A 26448-nucleotide genomic window follows, 5' to 3' on the forward strand; every position below is an offset into this window, starting at 1 on the left:
GAAGGAAGAGGGACCAAAGCAGGGATTGCAGATAAAGGTTATGATGAAATAAAGAATGAGAAGAGATAGTTCAACATGGAGAAGAAGGAAAAGAAAGGATCGCCATGACAACCCGGAGACGAGTGTTTTGGAAAGGTCAAGAAGGACCAGGATTGGAAAAGGGCTATCAGAGTTGTCAATTAAGAGATTAGAAACTTTAAAGAGATCAGTTTCAGGTGAGTAAGGAGGCAAGGATGGCAAAGAGGTTGAGAACCTGGGAGGTTAGAAGGTTGGATGTGCCCTAAATGAAAATAGGAAAGGTAGGTTTTGGGAAAACAATAACATAATCTTTGCCAATCCACGCTTATTCATTCTGTACTCTTTCCCAATGAAAAATGAAGTGTTGAATGAGTGGGGGAGTTTACTTACTAGCTGCTGCCTTGTAGGGAAGAACTACCACTCAGGGGTACCTGAAGCAGCCATATAATAGGGAGTTGCAGTGTTGCAGGGGTTGAGGATATATGAAAAAGGTAAAAAGAAGGGATTAAGCATTTATGTTGTGCTAAGTGCTTTTTATAAATATTATCCTATCTGACCCTCACAACAACCCTGGGAGGTAGGTGCTATTATTTTACAATTTTATAGTTTTAGGAAACTGAAGCAAATAGAGATTTAAGTAATTTGCCCAGGATCACACAGCTAATAAGTGTCCAAGGCCAGATTTAAATTCAGGTCTTCTTGATTCCAGGGTCAGCGCTCTATCTACTTCATTCCCTGGCGATTTCAACTGCCTCATTTGTTTATTCTTATTTACTTACTTACTTACTTACACGTGCTTATTTGGAAATAAAGGCATGTAATTTTACCTGTATAGATCCTCTGTATCTCCCAGGGTCAAGTTAGATTAAAACTTCCCTAAACGGCTCACATCTGGGGTCCCAGAGTAGAGTAGCCTTGCTACAATGACTGGACTGTTCTAGCACTTCCTTGAAATATACCACCACACCTTTAGGAAGTCTGCTTACAGATCTTCCCATAATTCCTTGATTTCCTTCACAAATCAAAGAATGAGGTTTGTAAAAAGAAAAGAACTCAGCCCTAGGATATCCCCAGTCAGTGTATTCTGTATAATTACTCTGGGACAGAGTACACAATACCTGTGCTCCCCTTCCCAGTTCAGATTGAATATGTAACAGTATTAAGTAAATTATTCTAGGTTTATATAACAGTGGAAGTTTCCTTAGATTGACAGCATTGTAGTTCATTTGCTCCCTGTCAAGTCAAACGAAATCAAACAAGTACTTATTTAGTTCCTACTATGTGCCAAACACTATCTTAGTTTAAGTAACACGCTATTGGTTTGGAATCTGGAAAATAGAGTTGAGAATTTTTTTTAACTTTCAATTTAGTGAAGAAAACCTAAGTGCTTTATCTGCCAGACAACAACAGAACGTTATTATTTCTGATTAATGATTCACATACAACTAAGGATTTCCCACCCTCAAAGTTAATTGCCTTGAAAATCTGATCCAGGTGATATACCTGAGTACAAATATATAGATATACACAAAAATAATACCAAGGCTATACCGAAGCATATAATATATAACAAAATCAACAACAAGGAAATTGTACATTTTTCTCAATTCATGCTGTCAGTGCAATACAATAAAAAGAACACTGAAATTGTAGTTCAAAGATGATTTTATATCCTAACTTACTACCTATGTGACCTTGGACAAGTTTCTTAATGTATATGTGTCTGAAATTTCCTCATCTCTAAAATGTAGATTTGTTGTTGTTCAGTCATTTTAGTTGCAGCTGGCACTTTATGGTCCCATTAGGGGTTTCTTGGCTAAGACACGGGAGTGGTGTGCCATTTCCTTCTCCAGCTCATTTTACAAATGAGGAAACTGAGGCAAACAGGATTAAGTGACTTGCCTGGGGTCACACAGCTAAGTGTCTGAGATGGGATTTGAATTTAGGAAGATGAATCTTCGTGCCTCCAGGCTTGGCACAGCATCCACCGTACCACCTAGCTGCCCTTAACATGTAGGTATTGTACTAGAAATTCTAGTTATTTAAATTATTTGATAATCTATAAGGCTTTATATCCCATGATTCTTCCCCCATCCTTCCCCTGTTTCCTCCCCCTTACTTTTCTTCTTCTGGGCGTTTCTTTATCCAGCTGCTATCCTGTAAGAAAGTCCTTCGCTTGTTCACTTCATGAAAACCTTGTTGTCTCAGTGCAGTTCCCAGAGGAGTACTCTTCACATCTAGTCATTTGAACATGAAAATTTGCTTTACAGGACAACAGATTGAAATTGAGTTCTAAGATTTAAAACATGGAAAAATTTGCAATGGTTCATCAGATTGCCCAGTGTTAAATATTGAGACAGGCAAGCTCAAGAATGTTCCAACCTTAAATACTGACATGAAAGAACAAATCCCACACTTCCGTCATCAAAGATAACACAAAAATATTGCACAAATACCAATTAAAACTATAGAGGCTGATCACTAGGCATCATCCTAATGCCAGGAATACAGAGCTGAGAACCTGGCACAAACACCAACAGTTTATTAACGCTGCCTTTCCTCCCCCAGGCGGGCTTTTAAAACCCCACAGAAGGAATCATAAAAGTTTGACCTAGAAGAGCCCTAGCAATGATCTTGTCTACCTCTTTTGTTTTGTAGACTAGTGTTGCTTATGGTATTTGTTTAGATGCTGGCACTGTGTGTGCTGTGCATATTGTGATTTTATTAAAAGAAAAAACTGAGCTAAAAAAACAAACAAAACTTAGTCCAGGATAGGTTAAGGGACTTACTTAAGGTCATACAGCTAATTACTGGCAGACCTCAGACTAGATGGAAGAGTCTTGGTAAATGTTTATCAACTGACTCTCCAAAAAAAAAGCACGCATGACACAAGACACACTTTTGAAGTTTAATCTGCATTCTTAACATCTTCTCTTAATACTCTCTTAGTTTACTAGGTGATCCATAAAACAATAAATCAAGCGTTGATTTACAGTGTTTGCTGATTTCAGAAGTGCAAACGTTCACACTTAAAATTTAACAATGGGCTCTCACCAACCAGTTACAGTTGGTTCCAATATAGCCCCTAGCTCTTGTTCCAATCCATTACTGTGAGAATCTAGTGGCAGCGAGGTGGCACAGTGGATAGAGCACTGACTCTGGAGTCAGAAAGATCTGAATTCAAATTTGGTTCTGTGAGGCTTAGTAGATGTATTATCCTGAGAAAGTCATTTAATCTCTGTTTGCCTCAGTTTTCTCAACCATAAAATGAAGATAAAAATGGCACCTACCTGTTAGGGTTATTATAAGGATCAAATGAGATAGTCATTATAAAGTCCTTAGCATAATGTCTACCACCACATAAATGTTTATTTCCTTCCCCCTCTACAACTTTCTTAGTATTTGCTTAGTAAGAAAGTTCCTGCCCCTTGAGGACTCCATTTCATTTTTGTTTTTGTATCTCCAGTGCCTGATCTAGTATCTGGCACACAGTAGAAATTTTTTAAAAATCCTTTTTGAATTTACTTTAACTGAATTACTAAGTTACAATATGAGAAATACGTTTTTATTTCTCATCACATTTTCCTGCTTTATATATTAAAGTCATTACTTGGAAGGAAGTATATGCAGGCTTTATTTTTAAATACATAATACCAGGCAAAAGACTTGATAAAAGCTAGCATATCTATAACGCTTCAAGAATTGTAAAATTATCTCATTTTATCCTAACAGCAACCCTGTAAAGTACATGTTATTATTATTCCTATTGCAGATGTCAGGAAACTGAGGTCTTAGCATACAGCTACTAAGCATCTGAGGCTGGATTTGGACTCAGGAAGATCAGCGCTCTGTCCATTGTGCCACCCAGCTGCCCAAATATCGTTATACTCTCTACCCTATTCAGACTCTATCTAGAGTATTTTGTTCACTCTGGTTACTACATTTCATGACTGATATAAACAAGCCCGAGCAAGAGAACTCAAAACTCTGTCATCCAAGGACCAAGAGAAAGAGCTAGGACTAAATATTCTTCCCCAGTAGAATATTAGCTCCATGAGAATAGGAATTATTTTATTTTTTGCATTTGTATTCACAGCCCTATCACGGTGCCTGCTTCATAGAAGGCACCTGACATGATGTGGACAGAAACAATGCCCTAAGAGTTAAAAATAATATTAAGGATTGACTTTGTGAAGCCCCTGGTTTTTTTCTAACCCGAAGGTGCCCTAAAATCTCCCCTTACCATAAAACTTCCTCCTTATCCTGGACCATGGAATTTCTTGTCCCCACCTCATCCTGGGGAATGGGATTTCCTTATCTTGATTCATTCATAAATCCTCACCTGTGCCTTTATCTTGCAGGAGTTGTTTATCTTTCAAGACTTACCCTAGATCCCCAACCCCCCATAAGGAAACCCTATAATTATCCTATATAAATCTGGTCCTTTTCCTATATCACTGCCTTTGTTTAACTCCTTGCTAAATCTCAGGCCCGCTGCTTTTGCATCAATAAAGCTCCCAAAGGCTATAGAAAGGGTTTAAGAGACTTCATTCACATTTGGAACCAGCTCTCCCACCTCTCTCTTCAACACGATATATGCTTGCTAATGGATAAAAAATGCTAGTTATGGAAGATAATCATCTATATTACCATTTCCAGGAGATGATTTTCTCAAGGCAATATTTGACATGTTCTCCTCCAGACAGGATCTGAAATAAAGTGGTAAAAAACAAACAAACAAACATCAAGTCTATGAACTTAATTTAGGGACCATTTTAGCACTTCCCTCAAACCCTTGTGTTTATTTTCTGGAATACACCTTAAGTCAAACACAAACTGTAGTCTACTGGAAAATAGTGCATAAGCACATTTAACTTCAGAGGGTATAAGACTATCTAAGGTGTCTGAGAGGTACCTTGGAGGTACCTAGTCTAACACTTCGACTTTACAAATGAGAAAAAGCTCAGAGAGAGGAACAGCTTGCCATTTCCCTCTTTCCCCATTGCCTCTAGAATGAAATAGAAAATCATTAGATTGATCTTTAATGCCATTTACCATTCAGCCTCAACCAGTCATATTTCTCTCCATTACTCTCCCATGGTTGTTCAGTCATTTTCTCAGTCATGTCTGACTCTTTGGGATGCCATTTTGGGGTGTTTTGGTTAAAGATACTAGAGTGGTTTGCCATTTTCTTTTCCAGCTAATTTTACAGATGAGGAAACTGAAACCCACAGGGTTAAATGATTTGCCCAGGGTCACACAGCTAGTGAGTGTCTGAGGCCAGATTTCAGCTCAGGAAGATGTCTTCCTCACTCCAAACCAAGGACTCTATCCATTGCTCCACTTCGCTGCTCCCTTACTCACCTAAACACTCTCTAATCTGGATGAAATGCAGTACAAGCTCTTCCCCCAACTCACCTTGCAAGGACTTTCTCTGCATCATTCTCATTCCATGCCTGGAAAGCATTTCTGACTTTATGAATCCTTAACTTCTCTCTTCACCCCTCAGCTCCAATGCTACCTCTACCATAAGGCATCTCCCCTAATCTTCCCAGAAGAAAATCTTGTTTTCCTCCTCAAATATTTCAAGGTCTGGATCTTGTCTTTGCCCTCATCATTCTCTACCTTATACTGAAATGGCATCTCCTTGAGGGCAAGAACTCTGTCTAGACACCCTCCATTCAACTGTACAAAAACTTGCATCAGTAAGGAAGGTGTACATTTTCTGGTTTTAGGTCTGGATTTGTACCTCATATTCAAATTACGGAAAAGGAGAAAAACTAAAAAGGCCTCCTTGGACAATGATAGGGTTCACCAACTAGTTTCTGTCTTCTAGAAAAGGAGCAGAAGGAGAGGCAGAATGGTGTAACAGACAGAGAGACCTGTCCTTGCGGCCAGGAAGACCTGAGTTCAAATACCACTTCTGAATTAGCAATCTAGTCCAATTCCTTTCTAAAACCTGAGTAACATCTTAATGGCTATTTGATGTTGGGCAAAACACATAAATTCTCAGTGCTCTGGGCAACTTTCTAAGACCAGAAATTGCAAAGCAGGTAGCTTCCATTGGTAAAGTGAGTTTCCTCACCAGCTAGTTCCTGCTACAAGTGAAATTAAGGCCTAGGGCTTATTCTATTACAAGAAGACTGATGAATGGTTATTCTTGTTGCTGTTGCATAGTGAACCCATTTAGGGTTTTCTTGGCAAAGATACTGGAATGGTTTGCCATTTCTTTCTCCAGCTCATTTTACAGATGAGGAAACTGAAGTAAACAGGGTTAAATGGTTTGCCCAGGGTCACACAACTAGTAAGTGTCTAAGGCTGGATCTGAACTCAGTTAAAGAATGTATAGAATTTTAATTTTTGAATAGTCAAGTCATAAGAAAACTGTTAAAGATAATCTTTTTAACTAAGGATATTGACAAATATTCTGCCTTTCTTTACATTTAATGCGAGATAATTGTCACCTGATCAAGAAAGTACATAAATGGCTACACTCTCTGAGGGAACATTTCCATTGACCCTTGAATGTTCCTTCAGGGTATGCTCTGTGCATGCCAAGGCAATTAATAAAAAGATGTCTATCAAGCCGAAAGTTAAATCCAAAGAGAAAAGCTAGTTCTCAAGGAAGTGGTGCAGTTATCAAACACATGCTATCTTTACTAGAGAAAACATGACTAAGATTTCTCCTTCAGAAAGTAAGTAGACTGGAGAGAATAATTTGCAATATAATATGGGAAGTTAGTACGGCAGGCTTTAGTATATTATATGATCAAAACAAAACAAGATGACTGTGCTAGGATTGGCATTCATCTTTGAAGTCAAGCCCCAAGAGAGCCAGGGGGATTGTAGGAAGTGACCAACAGCAACTTCTGAACATCTTTGCCAAATAGTCCAACAGTACTGTGCTCAGGTTATGGTGACTAAAAGTTTTATAGACTAGTAATAGAAAATCTTTAAATTGGTCTTTAACACCATTTACCATCTGACCCTAACCAGTTATATTTCTCTCCATTACTCCCGTATGGTTGTTCAGTCATTTTTTCAGTCATGTCCAATCTTTGTGATGCCATTTTGGGATCTTTTGGGTAAAGATACTAGCCATTTCCACACCAGTCCCTGTTTCTCCAACTTATACCCATGTAGCACTAATAGACTTTCAAAGTATTTCCCTTACAGCAACCCTGAAAAATGTAGTAACTGGGTAAGCCCATTAATATCCCTGGGTTTCAATTTCCTCATCTGTAAAATGAACAGGTTCAAGTTGATGTTCTCTAAGCTATTTTCTAGCTTTAGCTCTATTATCCTATGAGTCTATGACTAATATTCCTATTTTGTAGATGAGAAAACCAAGGCTCAGATAGGTGAAAATGGAAGGAATATCACAAGGGTGTGCTGGAACCAACTGGAGAGAGCCAAATGTTAAATTCTCAGTGTGAGTATTTTGCATCTCAGAAATCAGCAAATACTACAAATCAGGATTTGGTTTATTGTTTCGTTAATTATCTAGACTTAAGAAAGTGAGGGAGAAAATGTTAATCATGGCGAATAATTTTTTTTAAGAGTCAGTTGCTAAAAATCTACCAGCACACTCCTGGATATGCAACACATTGAACATACAAGAAGCATCCAAAATACCTTAGCAAACTAGGATAATAAGTCATATCCATTAGAATAAAATTTAGTAGAGAAAAATAAATAGTTCATAGCATCATAGAATTAGAAGGGATTTTACCAGTCATCTAGTCCAAAACCTTTCTGAAGCATGAATGACATTAACAAGTATACTCATTTTGAAGAATCTCAGGTACAACGGGTTAACTACTTAACAAAATTCTATATACTATATTTCTGAAGAACTCTGCCAACTAGGAAGTTGTTCCTTACTCTTAGCAGAAATGTGTCTCCCTATAATTTCCATCCACTCTTCTTTCTTCTATCATTTAGGGACAAGCAGAGTACAGTTATCCCTGTCACATCCAACTTTCCCCATTGCAGTTTTGATATACAAGAATAAGAAATTAAATGGAGTTTTGGGGAGTTTTGTGGATGACATGGACCACACAGAAAAAGTTTAGAAACTCAGAAATACATAAAATATACATATAGTATTGAATAACATTAAAATATTTTATCTTTTAATGCCATAATAATTCACATTTCTCCTTTGGTAAAAAGAGAGGACCAACAATTTTTATGTGGGTTTTCCAGATCACATGGGTGCTGTGCCTCTAATCCCTGTGATATAGAAGGAATAACTGTAATCAAATTTCTTTTCTATCTTCTTCCTTCATGTATTTGAAGTGATTGTGTGATGCATAAAATCATGTGTTTTCCAGGCTAAACAGTCCTAGTTCCTTCAACTGGTCCCATTATGATATGGTTATAAACTCCCTTACTCCTCTGATTGTTCACTAGCTTGTTAATATACCCTCCTAAAGTGCAGAAGGGAATGAAATATTCCAGATACAGTCTGATCAAGGAAAAGCACAAGGGCAACAGAACCATTTCTATTCTGGACATTCTATTTCTACTATTGTCGCTAGATCATCTCATTTTTGTTATGATACATACTATCGTCACACATTGAATCCATAGTCTAAAAAAGCAAAACCCTAGGTCTTCTTTATGCAAACTATTTCTTTATGCAAACTCTCATTCAGTGCAGTTCTATAGTTGGGTTAAAAATTTTCACTTTGTTAGACAGAATGCAGATTCCGAAGCTAGATGGTAGTTCAAATGAAAATCATCTGGACTACAAGGGTCAGTATGAGTCAACACTATGATATGATAACCAAAAAGTCTAGCATGATCTAAGGTTCTCTTGAGAGAAGGATAGTACAAGAAAGGGGTAAAAAATTATAGATCATCCCTCTGTTGTCTGTCTGGTCAGGCCATATCATAGCATTTTTAGTGCTTTAATTTTTTTAATGTTCAATTTTCATTTTTATGAAACACATTAACGAAATAGATAGTTTCTATAGAAGGGTGGCCAGCAAGGTCCAGAGACCAAAGACCATGTTATTTGAGGACTGGTTCAAAGAACTGAAGATGTTTAGCCTAAATATTATTAGCCACCTTCAAAGTATCTGAAGGGCTAACAAATGGAAGAGGGAAACATATCTCCCTATAAGTTTCATCCATTTATCCTACTTTTAGGCCACAGATATCAGAGCTTAGAGTAACAGTTAGAAGTTGGAGAGAGACAGATTACTTTTGTTATAAGAAAAAAACTTCCTGATAAAGTAGAATTATCATGGAATCATAGATTGAGAGTTAGAAGGGATCCTCTAGATTTTTAAATACACCTGTCTCATTTTACAGATGAGGAAACTGGCTTGAAAAGTCAAGTGGATTTCCCAGGACAACATAGCTAGTGAGTGTCTGAGGTGAGATTAGAACTTAGATCTTTCTGCCAACCTACTCCAGTGTTCTGGAATGGGCTAATTGCTTCCCCCTCACTAGGATGGGGAACTAAGGATGTTGTACTGGACATGAGAGCTACTAAGATCTCTTTCCAGTGTGAGGCCTTTTCAAATTTCTTGTACGGTTACAGGGCTAGTGTTAACCCTCAGAACGTTGGTGTCATGACTTGAGGGCCAGCACTTTTCCCACTACACCAAGGTTGTCTGTGCCTTCCCTGTAAATTCTCAATTTCCCTCCTTGTTTCACTGCATCAATTCCTTTACTCTCTGCAACTTCATCTCTCCTTCATTTTACTCTCCTTGTATTCTGTCAGTGTCTCATGTTTATTTTTATTTTCCTAAGTGTGCCCCATTTCCCTCCTTAGGCTTGTTTGCTTCAGACTCCAGTAGAACTCAGCCAAAGAAAACATGGCCAACTGAAGAGTGATAAGGAGTGATTGGTGCCCTGCTTTTAAAGGGCCAGAAGGCATGGAAACCTTAAACTCAAAAACTATTGTAATTTTAGACATCTTTCTTCTAGGGAAGAGGGCAAGAGTTTTTCACCACAAAAGAAAATATGCTTAACTGCATAGAGTACTTTTATTCTTGGGGAATAATCCATGAAAAATAATGGACATTAAATAATAAAACATCTATATAAGGAGTAGATACTCACTGCCTCTCTCAGACCTTGGCAGGCTGCAAACCTATTGACTTCTTGATTAAATGACTCCAAACTTGGCAATTCTAGGGAAAGGACAACATGTTTAGTTCATCACCAAATTCCTCCTGTTAACAGGCAGAGGAGTGTAAACAATGTAAACAACCCTTTCCATTTGGTAATTGACTCATGCTTCTGGTAGGGCCAGTCCTTGTGGGAAAAAACCTGAACTTTACCCTGGAACTCCTAGATTTTCCACTGGTGCAGAGTCATGGGCTCAAGAACCAGTGAACTGGGGGGAAAAATAGAAACTCTCTTGTCCAAGAATTTTCTCGTTCACAAACCGTTCTGAAGCTGGTAGAGATTTCCAATATCTTTTTATCAAAGATAGCTTGTCACTTAGGGAGTAGGATTAAGCAGACCCAAAATCTGACAAGGAGAAGACTTACAATTCTGGTATCTCTCTGACTTTGCTGCCAAGTCCCAAGCATTTCCCACGTTCTGTGGAACACCTACTCTCTTGCTTTTCTTCCAATTGACAGCTGAACTTGGCTGCTCCCTTTCCCTCACTTGGATGGAAAGGGTAAGATAGTACTAACTAGATAGTACAGTATAAGATGCTAAACCATATCTTCAGAAAAATGTAGGACATTGATTGAAAAGCACCATACTGAGTGCTAAAAATGAGATGCCATATCTCACACTTAAGAATCTCTAAACAGCTGCTTACTCTTTTCCAGATCACAAGTGCAAGCTCAAAACAGCAGGAACAGAGAGGAAACCAGAATGATGACAAAGAAATTAAGAGCATGATAGAGTGTCCTGTCAAGTGAATAAGCCCATAAACATATACACAGAGTAACTGAATACTTAAAAATTGCCTGGCAATAAAAAAAAAAAAAGATTTTGTCATGCTAGGAAAAAATGTGTCAGCTAATGGGTAACATGCTTTCTATAATTTGAGTTAACTTTCTATCTATTCTCATTCATCAAAAAGCCAAATATGAGGCAACAAATAATATTTATAGTTATAAATTCAAACTCTACTGAGAGGGAAAGAATACTGGGTTTTGGATCAAAAGATATACCTTTGGGGTGGGGCCACGATGGCAGAGTAGAGAAAGCACTCAGCTGAGTTCTCCCAACATTATTCTTCAAACAACTTTAAAATAACTCCTCAAATAAAATTCTGGAGTGGCAGAGCCAACAAAAGTTCGGAACAAGACATTCTTTCAACTCAAGGCACCATACAAGTTTGGAAAGAGAGATCAGTGAAACAGGGGAGAAGGCTGACCCAGAGCCCACATGGATGAAGCACCAATAGTAGGAATAGGTGATGGTGACAGAATCAGCAGCAGCTACAGGAATTCTCAATCCAGACCTGATAAGGGGACCTGGAAACTGGTCAGAAAGAGATTACAAGTACCCCAGTGCTACTACTGTAAGTAGGATCTGATACTATTTGGCAATTCCGTTGTTTATACCAACTTCCACATCATAGTTCAGGGACAGAGAGTAGTGCTTTCCCTCAAGAGGGAAAGAGAGCCCTGAGGGGCAACAGATTGGCAACTCCATTGCCTATACCTAATTTCTGGGTAAGAACCAGAGTGGAAAGCAAGAGAGTAGTGACCCCACCTCTCCCCAGATCATATCACTTTAGAAGCAGCAAAATCCTCCCAAACTCCAGAACTAGCTCTAAAAATAGTTTGAAAAAGCCTAAAACTTGAGACAGTACCCTCCATCCCACTCCACCCCATGCCAGTAACAGGGCCCAACATTAACATAAAGTTCCAAATCAAGAAATAAGGTAAGAAAATGAGCAAATAGCAAAACGACAACAAAACCTGGCCATGAAAAGCTACTATAATGACAAGGAAGATCAAGGCACAAACTCAGAAGAAGAAAATGAAGTCAAAACAGTTACAAGAAAAACCTCAAAGAAAAATATGAATTAAAGACAAGACCAACAATAATTCCTAGAAAAGCTAGAAAATTGTTTTGAAAATCAAATAAGTGATGGAGGAAAAGAAATGAAGGCAAAGGAAGAAAATTATGAAAAAAATTAACAGCTTAGTAAAAGAGGCACAAAAATACTAAAGAAAATAACACTTTAAAAATATAATTGATCAAATGGGGGAACAAAGAGGTACAAAAACTCATGGAAGAAAATAATTCTTTAAAAACTAGGATTGTGCAGTGGAAGTTAATGCCTTCATGACATCAAGAAACAATGAAACAATATCAAAAGAATGAAAAAAATAGAAGAAATTGTGAAGAATCTCATAGAAAAATAACTGACCTGGAAAATAAATCAAGTAGAGATTATTTAAGACTGTTGGACTACCTGAAATTTTTGATCAAAGAAAGAATCTAGACATCATATTTCAAGAAATTATTAAGAAAAACTGCCTCTATATCCTAGAAGAACAGGATGAAATAAAAGTTGAAAGAATACAACCAATCACCTCCTGAAAGACATCCCAAAATGAAAACTCCAAGAAATATTATAGCCAAATTCTCACACTCCCAGATCAAAGAGAAAACACTTCAAGAAGCCAGAAAGAAACAATTCAAACATTGTGGAATCATAGTCAGGATCACACAAGATTGAGCAGTTACCACATTAGAGGAGTGGAAGACTTAGAATATGATATTCTAGAAGGCAAAATACTTGGAATTGCAGCTAAGAATAAGCTACCCAGCAAAACTGAGTATAATCCTTCAAGGGAAAAAATTGATATTTAATGAAATAGAAGACTTTCTAGGATTCTTGATGAAAAACCCAGAGCTAAATAGAAAATTTAACCTTGAAATACAAGACTCAAGAGAAGCATAAAAAGTTAAATATAAAAGAGAAATCATAAGGTACTTAATACGATCAAACTGTTTACCTTTTTATGTGGGAAGGTGATGTATGTATCATCTAAGAACTTTATCATTATTAGGGCACTTTGAAGTATTCTAAATAAAAAGAGGGTGCAGGATTGTATCAATTATGTTGAGATGACATAAAAAATGGATAAATGAGAAAGCGGGATGCCCTGATAGAAAAGGGAAGAAAGAGGGAGAATGGAGAAAATTATCTACAATAGATACAGAAAAAGTCTTTGACAATCTACAACATCCATTTCTATAAAAAAACACTAGAAAGCATAGGAATAAAAGGAGACTTTCTTAAAATGTTAAGTAGTATCTATCTAAAATCACTAGCATGTATTATTGATAATGGTAATAAATTTGAAACCTTCCCAATAAGATCAGAAGTGAAGCAAACATTTCCATTATCATCACTATCATTTAATATTATACTAGAAATGCTAGCTATGTCAATAAGAAAAGACAAAGAAACTGAAGTAATAAAAATTGGCAAAGAAGAAACAAAACTATTACTCTTTGCAGATGATATAATGGTATACTTAGACTATCCTACAGAATTAACTAAAACTAGCTGAAACAATTAACTTCAACAAAGTTGCAGGATGTAAAATAAACCCACACAAATCATCAACATTCTATATGCTACCAACAAAATTCAGCGAGAAGAGATGGAAAGAGAAATTCCATTTAAAATAACTACAAATAATATAAAATACTTGAGAGTCTACCTGCCAAGATAAACATAGGGATTATATGAATGCAATTACAAAATACCTTCTACACAAATAAAGATATATCTAAACAATTAGAGAAATATTAATTGCTCATGGGTAGGCCAAGTCAATATAATAAAAATGAGAATTCTAATTAAATTACTTTTTCAGTGCCATACCAAACTACCAAAGAATTATTTTATAGAGCTAGAAAAGAAAAAAACAGTTACATAATTCATCTGATAGAACAACACATCAAGAATATCAAGGGATCAATGAAAAAAAATGTTAAGGAAGGTGGTTTAGCAATTCCAGATTTCAAACTATATTACAAAACAGTAAACATTGAAATAATCTAGTACTGGCTAAGAAATGGAAAGGTGGATCAATGAAATAGATTAGGTACACAATACACAGTAATAAATGACCACAGTAATCTTGTGTTTGATAAATCCAAAGATTCAGGCTTTGGGGATAAGAGTTCAACATTTGATAAAAATTACTGGGAAAATTGGGAAGCAGTGTGGAAGATACAAAGTATAGACCAATATCTCACACTGTATACCAAGATATAGTCAAAAAGGAAATATGATTTACACATAAAGAGTGATATCAAAATTAGGAGAGCATGGAAAAATATAGCTATTAGATCTATGGATAAGAGAAGAGCTTATGGCCAAATGAGAGATAGAGGGGATCACAGGAAGTAAAATGGATAGTTTTGATTACATGGAATTAAAAAACTTTTGCACAAGCAAAACTGATTTAGTCAAAATGATAAGGGAAATGGGAAAATGAGGAGGAAGGACTTTCCATCACTTTTCAGAAAGGTCTCATTTCTCAAATATACAGACAACGGAGCCAGATTTATAAAAATTAGAGTCACTCCCCAGTTGGTAAATGGTCAAAGGACAAAAAAAAAGGAAGTTTTCAGATGAAAAAATCAAAACTGCTTATTGTCACATGAAAAAAATGCAGATCAAAACAATTCTGAGTTACCACCTCACATCTATCACATTGTTAATATGATAGAAAAGGAAAATGACAAATGTTAGAGGGGGTGTGGATAAATTGGAACACATGTACTGTTGGTGGAGTTGTGAAGTGATCCAACCATTCTGGAGAAGAATTTGGAACTATGTCCAAAGGGATATAAAGCTGATTTCTAGGAGAAATATCATTACTAGATAATGGATCAGAATGAAATAAAAAAAAGTCAAAACTGGCTTTTTTGTACTAAACTTTTTATAGTGGATTCTTTTGTGGTGACAAAGAAGTTGAAACTGAAGGGCCACTGATCCATTGCATATTAGCTGAATTAAGTAGTGGTATATGGTTATGATGGAATACTATTGTGCCATAAGAAATGATGAGCAGGATGGTTTCAGAAAAACCTGGGAAGACTTTTGAATTCATGTAAAGAAAAATTAGTAGAACCAGGAGAATATTGTCCATAGTAACAGCGATATTGTAAGGATAGTCAACTGTGAAAGATTTAGCTACTTGATCAAGACAATGATTCAAGAAGATTCCAAAGGACTTTTTTCATCAAAAATGCTGTCTACCTCCAGAGAGAGAGAGACAGAGAGAGAGAGAACTGATGGAATCTGAATACAGATTGAAGCATAATTTTCCCCTCTTTATTTTTATTTTATTTTTCTGTATTTTGTTTTGCTAATATGCAAATATGTTTGGCATGGTGTTTCATGCATAATCAAAACCAAAGCACTTGCCTTTAAGTGGGAGGTGGGGGAATGATAGGAGGGAGAAAGAAAATTTGGAATATAAAAAATTTTTAAAAACAATTGTTAAAAATTATTTTATATATAATTGAGAAATATTTAACAAAATAGATCAAAATTTAAAAAGGAAACATCATCTCCAGCACCAACTGAATTATTACCTTGGATAAAAAAGGAAACTCTACATTCAAGCCTACTTGGTGTGAGGCGGGGTACATGGGATGGTTTCTGAAATGAGTTGGAATCAGTGGTTGGCACAGGTTACATAGAGATGCTCCAGTCATGGCAGAGAGGGAGAGCAAACAGGAAGCTTCTGCCCTTACCTCTCAACTAACATGGAAGAGTAAACATCTGGACTTTTGTGGCTCCTTCAGCATGGCAATAGTTGTGCATCAGTTCATCTTTCTAGGATATGATGATAAAGCCAACTGATGTCTACTTCCCTTTTTTTTTTCCAAAGTGAACAATCTAAACAGATGGTGCTGGAGCTGCTATAATCACAGATATCTTTATCCTTTATTTTTACTTGATGCTTCCTTTGATTTTTGCTCTAAACAACTGATGACTTGATGGCATACAGAAAGGTGATTCTGAAACGACTACTGCCCTTGGAACCAGTCATTTTATCTATTGAACCAGATTCAAAAATTATCCTTCAATTTCATTTTCCTGATTTCATTTGATTCTTGCCACATTTAATATTTTCCATCTCCCTTCCTAAAGAAGATTCACAATTGACAGGCTAGAGACTTCTAACCATTCTACAAACCTTCAGTTTCTCTTCTTTCTTCCCCTAACTATTTTCATCATCCTGTTCTGAAGCCATTTTCATGTGAAAATCATGAAACTTCAAAGAAATGGGTTTGAGATCACTGGAGTTTTCAGTCAGAGGGTAGATGTTATTTGTCAAGGTTGTGAGAGAAGAAATTATTGTACAGGTATGCTCTGAAGTCCCTTCCACCTTAGAGATGCTGTAATTCTGGATTAATTTGGTGACTCTTATTGAGTTTTTCAGATCTTTTTGTACCCCATCATCCTTTACAACGGATGATGACATGTATACTGCAGGTCCACTTGTTTATGCCCATAGTAGACATTACAAGGCAAAGTGATTAAATGCCCCATGAAACATTTCCTCTGGACCCAGGATAAAACTAACTTTACCAATTCTTATGACCACTTCTTCCCAGAGAACTTACAAAATAGCCATCCATTTAGTAGCTCTTTATGTCTTCTGGTTCAATAAGTTCAAGTTATATGGCTCAGAGTTTTTTATCATTGTTGCTTTGAGAGGGAAGAGGAATCCTGGTGTTTGTTGCTTTATCTATCCCTACAAGGTTTCTGTCTATATCCTATAACAATAATAATAAAGGTTTTGTTGAGTCAGTGTCATATTGACTGATTGAAGGTGAGGTTTGGGGGCATTGCTATAGGACTGAAGAAATAGATATGTCTCTCTTTTTTTAAAAAAGGCAAGGGAGTGGAGCCTACGAATTATAGGCTTATGAGCTTGTCTTGTCTTCTACATTATATTATTAAAAGATAGTGTGTTAACAATCAGAAAGAACAGTAGTGACTACTAAAAGCAAAAATAGCTTCACCAAGGACAAGCCACGATTATTTATTTCCTTTTTGTCTTATGATGGGGGCAGCGAAGTGGCACAGTGGATAAAGTGCAGGGCCTGAAGACTCCTCTTCATGAGTTCAATACTGGCCTCAGATTTGGGTGACTCTGGGCAAGTCACTTAACCCTGTTTGCCTTGATTCCTCAACCTATAAAATGAGCTAGAGAAGGAAATGGCAAACTACTCCAGTATTTTTGCCAAGAAAATCCTAAGTGGGGTCAAAGAGAGAGACACAACTGAAAACTACTAAACAACCAAATTATGATGAGATAGCTAGATGGATACATCAAATAAAAGCTATTGACATAGTATATCTAGGTTCCAGAAAGGTATTTGATATTCTAAAAACTAAACTTTATTGATGTAAGGTTATTACAATACAGTAATTTATGGAAATATGCCATCTTCTTCTACTCACCAACTCCCCCATGAATTTTACCCTTCCTGAACAAAATATTTAAACAATAAATCCAATACAGTGGATTTATATGACATTATATAAAATATTCCCAACAAAGCATTTGACAAAATCTCTGATGTTATCCTTGTGGACAAGATGTAGATGTATGATCTAAATAAGAAGGCAAAGTTAGGTGAATTTAGGACTAGTCGAAAGACTGGACACTAAGAATAGTCATTAAGGTGGCAATATCAGCTTAGGAGGTCTCCAGTGGAGTACAACTGGGATTTGCAATTTCCCCTGTCCTATTTAATATTTTATATTGATGATTTAGGTAAAGGAATGGATAGCATACTTAGCATAATCACATAAGCCTGAGAAGGATCGCTAACACACAAAACAACAGATTTAGGATCGAAAAGATTTCAGCATGCTAGATCCATGGAATGAATCTAATACCATGAAATGTAACACAAAATAAATGCAAAATACTGTACTTTTGCTTTTAAAAGCAACTTCACATATACTAAATGAGGAAAGAATGGCTAGCTCATTCACATACAAAAAATTATTGTGGAGTGAAGAGTTAGAGTACTTCAAGGTCAATAAGTACAACAGTTGTGTTTGTCATTCATTCTCAAAGAGGATCATGACATGAAGATGATGACATGACTTGCAGTTGACTTTGATTTGAGTGAGGGAGGGCCGTGCAAGGTCACCAACCTCACTTTCTTCCCCTGAGCCATCTGGGTTCACTGGCCTGATATTCATCAGGACAACTGGAGATGACCCAGGATGCAATATGAGACCTGGACATTTTAGGCTAAGGTCGTATCACATTCTCACTTTTGAGTGAGATACACCCATGCAATGAATAGGCTTCTTTAAGTTACTCAAGGGATGGCCCTTTATTCAAAAAAAATTAAAATGGGAGGGGAAGACCCTCAGGGTTCCTGGGTAAAAGAGAAACAATTACTATTTAGTTATTACATCTACTCTGTGCTGTTTGGGTGGGGACTTGTTGTCCAGTCTATGAGCTCCAGAGTGAATTGGATTTAAGGCTTGATCTCTGAGCAAGAAATGTAGCCAGTAAACCCAAAGGAAAAAAAAGACAGCTTTTGGCCACAGAGTTTACCTTGCCCTGGGCAGAACACCAAATGAAAGGAGAGGAGAAGAGAGGGGAGAGAAAGGAGGGAGAGAGAAAGGGATGGGAAGGGAGGAAAGGGGAGGGGAGGAAAGGAGCTGCTACTCACTCATGGTCTGTGTTTGTCCTTGGTTCTCGAAGAGGACCATGACATCATGATAATGACATGGCTTGCAGTTGACTTTGAGTGAGGGAGAGCTGTGCAAAGTCACCAAGCTCACTTTCTTCTCCTGAGTCATTTGGGTCCAGTAAGACAACCACCCTCTCCACACACACACACACACACATACACACACACACACACACAGATACACACACACACATATACACACAAAGACCACCTAATGTGATCTTAAGTCTCATTAAAAGGGAATTGTATCAAGAACAAGGAGGCAATAGTGCCACCACACTCTGTTCTGGTCAAACAATACCTAACATATGATGCTCATATGGGCATCACTTTTTAGGAAAGGTATTTATAAAGCCAAATGCACTCAGGGATGAGTGACCATGATAGTGAGGGAAAGCCATGCTGGCTGAAGGAACTGAGAGTGTTTAGCCCGGAGAAAAGACTTAAGTAGGAGATGATAGCTGTCTTCAAGTATTTCAAGGGCTGCCTCATATAAGAAGGATTAGACTTGTCTTGCTTGGTCTCAGAAAGCAAAATCTGGAGCAAAGGGAAGATATTGCAGAGGGCAGATTTAGGCTCAATGGAAGAAAAACTTTCTAACAATTGGAACTACTCAAAATTGAAATGGACTCACTCAAGAACTGAGTTTCTTCTTCACCAAAGATCTTCAAATGAAGATATTTTGGGGATAAACTGTAGATTTCTTTCCTCTTCATATACCTCTAAGGACACTTGTGGCACTAAATCTATTATCTTCTGATCCCTTCCAACCCAGAGATTCTGCAGTTACGTAAGTAGGAAGAATGTCAATACAGATATGGCTGAGTTCATCATGTAGTGTGTCAATACTGGTCATCAGACAAAGATCGCATGATAATAGTTTTACAGATGGTCTAAGAACTATCCCTGCCCTTTTTTTGGGCACCATCCCTGCCTTGTTAAAGGATTGAGGGTCATTTGTACTTTCTGTCTATTTCATGGGATGCTATGGCCCCCAAATTAACTAATTGTTGACTAGCCTTCTGGGGACGATTCTCTTCATACTTAAGTCATGTCATCATTTCTCTGAAGGCATGTTCAGCAACGAAGGACAAACACAAGACGGCTAGATAGGAGTCAGGAGTACCTGAGTTCAAATCCTGCCTCTGATACTGTCAAGCTGTGTGGCCTTGGAGGAGTAATGACTTCTCTCAGCCTGTTTCCTCATCTTTAAAATGGGAACTAATAATAACACTGACCTCACAGGGTGTTTGTAAGTAAATAACATATGTAAAGAGCTGCACAAAACCTTAAAGTGCATGGTCACTGTTGTCATCCAGCTTGCATAGCTCTTGGAGAGCAGATCATTGTTGTCATTGTTGTGTTTGTCCTTTGCCGAAGAAGACCATGCCATCAGAGAAGTAATGACATGACTTGCACTTGACTTTGTTTTGAGTGAGGGAGGGCTGTGCAGGTCACCAGCCTCACTTCTCCTCCAGAGCCATCTGAATCCAGTGCCCAGATATTCGTCAGGATGACTGGAGATGACCCAGGATGCACCGGGCGACCTTGGGCCCTTTAGATCAAGGTCTTTGTAGGCACTCACTTAGGGTGAGATAACACCCATTCAGTGAATAGACGGGTTTAAGAAGGAGCCAGGGCATGGCGCCTTTAATGAGGCAAAGGAAAGAAAGACATGAAGCTGGGAGGGAAACAGCAACAGTTACTAATGATAAACATTCTTAAGCTAGGAGAGGCCAGAAGGGGCCCATTGGCATCTGAACTTCAGAGTATAGGAGGCTTAAGGGGAAAGGGAAGGGAAGGGAAGGGAAGGGAAGGGAAGGGAAGGGAAGAGAAGGGAAGGGAAGGGAAGGGAAAAGGGAAGGGAAAAGGGAAGGGAAAAGGGAAGGGAAAAGGGAAGGGAAAAGGAAAGGGAAAAGGGAAGGAAAGGAAACTAGTCAGCAGATAAACATGTCTCAAACATCCTCACTGGGTTGGTCCTCAGAGCTTTTCAGCTTGACAGAACCTTGGGCTCCCCCTGCATAGCCTCAAAACTAGGATTTAACATCAGAGTAGAATGTTTTGTTTTTATTTTTGTTTTCACTCATGGAGAAAATTCTATTAGTCTGGATAATAACTTGTTCTCACATAGGAACTTTAGTTTCCTAAATTCAAACAGCTATCATTTTTTATTTTAAATTTTTCAGATTAGGTATATACCTTTAAAAGAAATCTAGATTTTAGCTGAAAAAAGAAAAGAAGGAAGGAAGAAAGAAGAAAGGCAAGAAAAAAGAAAAGAAAAAAAGAAAGAAGGATGGAAGGAAGGAAAGAAGGGAAAAAAAGCACAACAGCCTTGGCCTTGATATCCCTCAGAAGCTTAAGTAATAATAATAACTGGTATGCAGCACTTGAATATTTGTAACACACTTACCATCCATTACACTCCCTGAGTCTCAATTTCATCATCTGCTATTTAAATGAGGATTTGGGACTGGAGAGCTTCCTGAGCCTCACAACACTGTGAAGTAGGAACTGCAGAGAGTATCTTTTTTTAAAAATTTTACCAATTTATTTGTTTTCAGTTTTCAACAATCACTTTCATAAGCCTTAAATTTTTCTCTCTCCCTCTCCCCTCTCTCCCCAAGACAGCATGCAATCTTATATGGGTTCTACACATACATTCTTTTTAAACACATTTTCACATTAGTCATGTTGCATAGAAGAATTAACATAACACAAGGGAAAATAGTCTGCTTCATTCTGTGTTCTGATTTCATAGTTCTTTCTCTGTATGTGAATGGCAAATATCCTTTTTTTTTACAGATAAGAAAAATGAGGGCCAGCAAGGTTAGATGGCTTGCCCATGAATACACAGCTAGTTAACAGTCAGAGGCTAGAACCAAAGAACTAAAAGACTGATAGAAACAGATGCCAACACCAATATTTTCAGCATGACAGACTAGAGCCAAACTGGACCTTCCACCTTTGGAAGCCTGGAGGCCTTAGGGTGAGAACTGAGAGGTAATATTACAACTCCACAACTAGGAGTCTGTGAAGATAGGAAAAAAATGGCCCTCCCAACTACTGTCATTCATGGACAAACCCCTCCAACAGGTAATCTCCACCCACTGCCTGTGTTATCTTAGCCCCACACCCTGGTGAACCCACTGGAGCCTAACATTTGTCTTTAGTTCTCCACTGAAACCCTTCTTTCATTCCTTCCTTCTGATACAGTCTCTCCTTTCAGTCATCACCCTTTTCAACCTTGCAGTTGCACTTGACACCATCAGCCTCCTACATCTTCTTCAAATTCTCTCTGATTTTGACATCCGTGGGCCAATCCTCTTCAACTTCTCATAACAAGGCATTCCTTTAGGATTTTGTTTTTCAGTAGTGACTCTGCTTACTATGGGTGGGTCCTTCTCCTGGGAGAATTCTAACAAATGCTCATTGTTCTATTTGCCTCTTATCCCAGCCTTAGTCCCTGCTTCTTTTGGTATAGTCATAAGGACACCTGGTTTCTACCTGGGCCACCTACCTGCTAAGCCCCAACCTTCCTAAATTTTCTGCCTCCCTCCCCACAAAAAGTCAAAGACATAAAATTTCTCATCTTTCCTGAGGAGAACTTTTCTTTAGGTTTTTAGCTTGACCATTGCAGACTCTCCCACTCCCTGCTACCATCACCCCTTCCCCACCCGCTTTAGCAAGAGTACTCGTTGAGTAAGAGAGGGAACTGGTCCAGCAGAAAGACAGAGATCACAGAGGTGACAAAGAAAAGGAGAGAAAAGTGAGTGCGTGTGAAGGAGAAAGTGGAATAGTAATGGAGGGTAGAAGAAAAAAATAAGAGAAAAAGACTAGATAAATCAGAGAAAACCTAACTTTGGCTTCGGGGTGGGAAGTAGATGGGATTAGTAGAACAGAAGATCAATTTATTGATTTATCGCAGTACCAGAAACTACAATATCTCTAAAGGAGCTCAGTTATGGAGAAGTTGATGGAGCCAAGAAAGGTGGATAATCAACAAGGATAGCACAGATGTGATAGCAGCTTTTAGGAATATAGGCACTGATACTGGTATGTTTTAACAGTTTTGGACAGAATTTTACATTAACCAACTAACTAAAAACGATATGTAAGCCTGATAATTAAATTATCTATTGAGAGAACAGAAAACTGTTCATACTATATATGTTTTGTAGTCCATGTCCCAACTGGCTAATGCTAAATTAGTTTCTTTGTCAGCTGGGAACCAAAGTGAAAAGACGTGTTCTGAATGCTAGCCAAAATGCTAATTACTATTCACAAGTGCCTGATGTAAACATCAGTCAGTCAAAATACCCAAGTGCTGATTTCAGTTGGACATTAGCCAATGAGGGAGGCTGAGACGTCTGTCTTTGTGAAGAAGAATTTATGTTCTCAAGCTTGATAGAAATAGATCAGCAAGGCCAAACAAATATAATTCTACTGATTGTGAGGAAAAAAGGAACTAAATCCTTGAAACATTTTTTGGAATGGGTGATGCCCCCCCCCCTTTTTTTTTTGGTCCAGACCTTTGATATTATCAGTGTGGAGAATTCTCTGGTGTGGAAATCTTATCAGCAATTCTTCCCTACTTTTAGTCTTACAGAATTGCCCCTGGTCCCTGAGAAGTTAAGTGCCTTGTCTCTGGTCCTATACAGTATCATCAGAGGCAGGTCTTCAACCTCAAGCATCCTAACTCCAAGAATAGCCCTCTATCTACTGTTTCTCATGGATTTCGATGACATCCCTGTGTCTCATGGTGATGAGATAAAAAAATGAATCTATGACTCCTTGAAATGTGTCATATAAATGCAAAAAGCATGAGAAATAAATACGAGAAGCTAGAAGACAGTTTATATTTATATCCATATTATATTCATAATTATAAATATAACATAAGTGAAATAAAAAAGAGGTAACGGAGTGACACTCATCCTTAGAATGTCAATATAAATTATTTAAGAATAATGGTCCCAATGAGACAAAGAGTACTGGTGATAGGAAAGGTATTGCTTCCTTTTTAATTGGAACAATATCCTAGTTCATTAGATAGGCTAGTTATTCCTTAAAAGCTGTTGGTTTGGGGAACTAAAGGCTCAGGCCATTGGCATAGCTTTTGATGGTGTAAATACAAAAAAAAAAGACATGTGGAATCACCTGGCTCCTTCCTCTAGCTTCAATGCTGTGTCCTCACTGAATATCTGTTCCCCGCCAGGGACTAAGCAAGCTTCCTGTTGACGGTCAAACGGCCTATGAATGTCTCTTTTCGTTCCATTCTCAAACCTGCAGTGTCACTCTGGTGTGAATTAGGCCTAGCTTAAATTTGTTTTATGTTATTGCCATCATCAATACAGCAAATATTCAGTGTCTTCTATAAGTAAGGCACTGTATTAAATACGTGCTGGGAAGACCAGTAATCTCAGGGCCAGTAGGTAGGATGGATCTGTTTTTTAAATGAATGGTATAAAGGACAACTATGCCAGCAATGGAAGGGGGTCTCCAAATAAAAAAGAAAGTTAATTTAGTAAGACTTTTTTTGGTAAACTCAACAAAGCATCGTCAACTCAGCTCAGCTAGAAAGAGACTTGGGCACACTTTGATTATCTCCTTTTACTTGTGTTTTTGTAGAAAAGATGAATTGTGAACATAAATGATTAGTGCCAGGCTCTTATAAAAGGCAAAAGGAAATGTCAAACTTGAATATTATTATGATGTATGCTTCCCATCTAAATCTGAAACAGATTTGTAGTGTCAAAACATATACAAAAAGGACAATTAAAGATAAAAAAGAACAAGGAAATATATGTTGAGGGCAGTACTGTCATCACTTAAGTCATTTTTTACTCTTCCCTCTTCCTCCATTCCACAACCAACCAATTGTCAGGTCCTTTTCCAACTGACCACAATATCTCTTGAATCTTTCACCATCTCTCCATCCACATGTACGCCCATCATGCTATCTTGGACCATTATTGCTTCTTGCCTGGACTAGTATTACAGCATAAAAATTGCTTAATTTTTAACAAAGAAAAAAAGATAACCATCATTTCTAATAAGCTTATCATCTGCCCTTGTCATCATCCTTGAAGTTAGTTCAGGAACCACCTTTTCCATGAAGCCTATTCTAGTCCTGCTATAAAAATGTTCTCTCTAACTTCAGATTTTCCTAAAGCACTTTTTTCAGTCTTTATCCTACTTGACTTCTCTTTTGACATTTTTCTCCCCTGGCTTCCATGATGTTGCATTCTCTTGGGTCTCCTCCTGCCTGTCTACCATCCCCTATCTGTTCTAGGGGGCAGCTAGGTGGTGCTGTGGATAGAGCACCAGTGCAGGAGTCAGAAGGACCTGAGTTCAAATCTCACCTCAGACACTTGACACTCACTAGCTGTATGACCTTGGGCAAGTCACTTAACCCTAATTGCCTCATTCTGGGTCATCTCCAGTCATCCTGAGGAATATCTGGTCCCTGGATTCAGATGGCTCTGGAGGAGAAGTGAGACTGGTGACCTGCACAGCCCTCCCTCACTCAAAACAAAGTCAAGTGCAAGTCATGTCATCGCTTCTGTGAAGGCATGGTCTTCTTTGGCAACAAAGGATGAACACACACATGTGGTCTGTGTTGCTGGATCACCATCCTTCTCCCATTCATTAAGTATGGTTGTCCCCTAAAGACTCTATTCTGGGTTATTTTCTCGTTCTTTCTTTCTCAGTGATCTCATCAACTTCCATATGTTTATTTGACATTCCTATGCAAATAGTTCTTAAATCTACAGATTCAGGCCTGATCTTACTCCTGAACTTGTATGACCAACTCCTTCTAGATAACTCGGATGACTTTTAAGTATATATTGTATAAATTATATAACATAAATTTAAGTTTTATATATAATATATAATTATATTATAAATTACATCATATAAATATATAAACGTAAATAATATAAATAGAAAATTCAACATGTCTGATATTTCCCCCAATTTCCCGTCTTCTCCAAACTTTCCAATTTATGCTGAGGACAGCACCATTCTTCTAGTCATACAAGTTTGCAACTTTAGAATGATCTTCTACTTTTTATCTTCCTTATATTCCATGCTCAGTCAGTTGCCAAGACTTGTCAGTTAGATCTACACAACATTTCTCCCATCCACCCCATTCTCTTCACTTGAACAGTCAATTGCTTGTTGGGGCCCTTATCACCTCTCAGCTGGCTATGTCAAAAAGCCTTCTAATTGGTCTCCTTGCTTCTGATTTTCAACCCTATACTACCAAATTGATATTCCTAAAACATAGGTCTATTCATGACACTTTCCCTACTCAAAAAATCTTCAGTGGCTCCCTGTTATCTCTAGGATCAAATTAAAAAATCCTTAGCCTGAATTTAAGGCCTTCCAGCTATCTTTCCAGTCCTATATCATGTTACTTTCTTTTTTCAGTAAAACTAATCTGCAAACTAACCCTCCTATACATGATTCCATCTCTCACCACCATGTCTTTGTACACGTAACCCTCATGTCTGATATGTACTTGCTTCTGTTAGAATGCCTAGTTTCCTTAGAAATATGTAGCTCAAATACCATTTCCTATGGGAGGCCTTTCCTGATTTCCCCCTCATCTCTCAAACTTATTGTTAGGGTTCTTTCCCACTTGAAATTACCTTGTTTATACTTGCTATTTACTTATCTGTGTACTGGTTGTATTCTTGCAATCTAATGAGAGCTTCCCGAAGTAAAAGGGTG

At 37.7% G+C, this 26448-nt stretch overlaps 1 protein-coding gene and 1 long non-coding RNA gene across 9 annotated transcripts in view; one reads left to right on the plus strand and one right to left on the minus strand.

The window, feature by feature from the left end:
• SCEL (sciellin) overlaps positions 1-26448 on the minus strand; it is a 143240-nt gene that overhangs the window by 111278 nt on the left and 5514 nt on the right. For 7 of the 8 annotated variants that reach the window (XM_072622178.1, XM_072622181.1, XM_072622177.1 and 4 more), the window contains exons 2-3: positions 4669-4727; positions 2138-2255 (exon numbers count right to left, since the gene is read on the minus strand). In XM_072622178.1, the coding sequence (XP_072478279.1) occupies positions 2138-2255; positions 4669-4708 (158 nt within the window). In that variant the 5' untranslated portion in view covers positions 4709-4727. Of the gene's footprint in view, positions 1-2137; positions 2256-4668; positions 4728-10095; positions 10167-26448 lie in introns of all 8 variants that reach the window. The other variant, XM_072622175.1, reaches the window with a different exon arrangement.
• LOC140512833 (uncharacterized) lies at positions 162-11005 on the plus strand. The gene is made up of 3 exons (XR_011969953.1): positions 162-299; positions 7356-7450; positions 10821-11005. It is a non-coding gene; the product is annotated as an uncharacterized lncRNA (long non-coding RNA).

Source organism: Notamacropus eugenii, chromosome 6 (assembly GCF_028372415.1).
Source record: "Notamacropus eugenii isolate mMacEug1 chromosome 6, mMacEug1.pri_v2, whole genome shotgun sequence".
In the NCBI taxonomy this organism is placed as follows: domain Eukaryota; kingdom Metazoa; phylum Chordata; class Mammalia; order Diprotodontia; family Macropodidae; genus Notamacropus; species Notamacropus eugenii.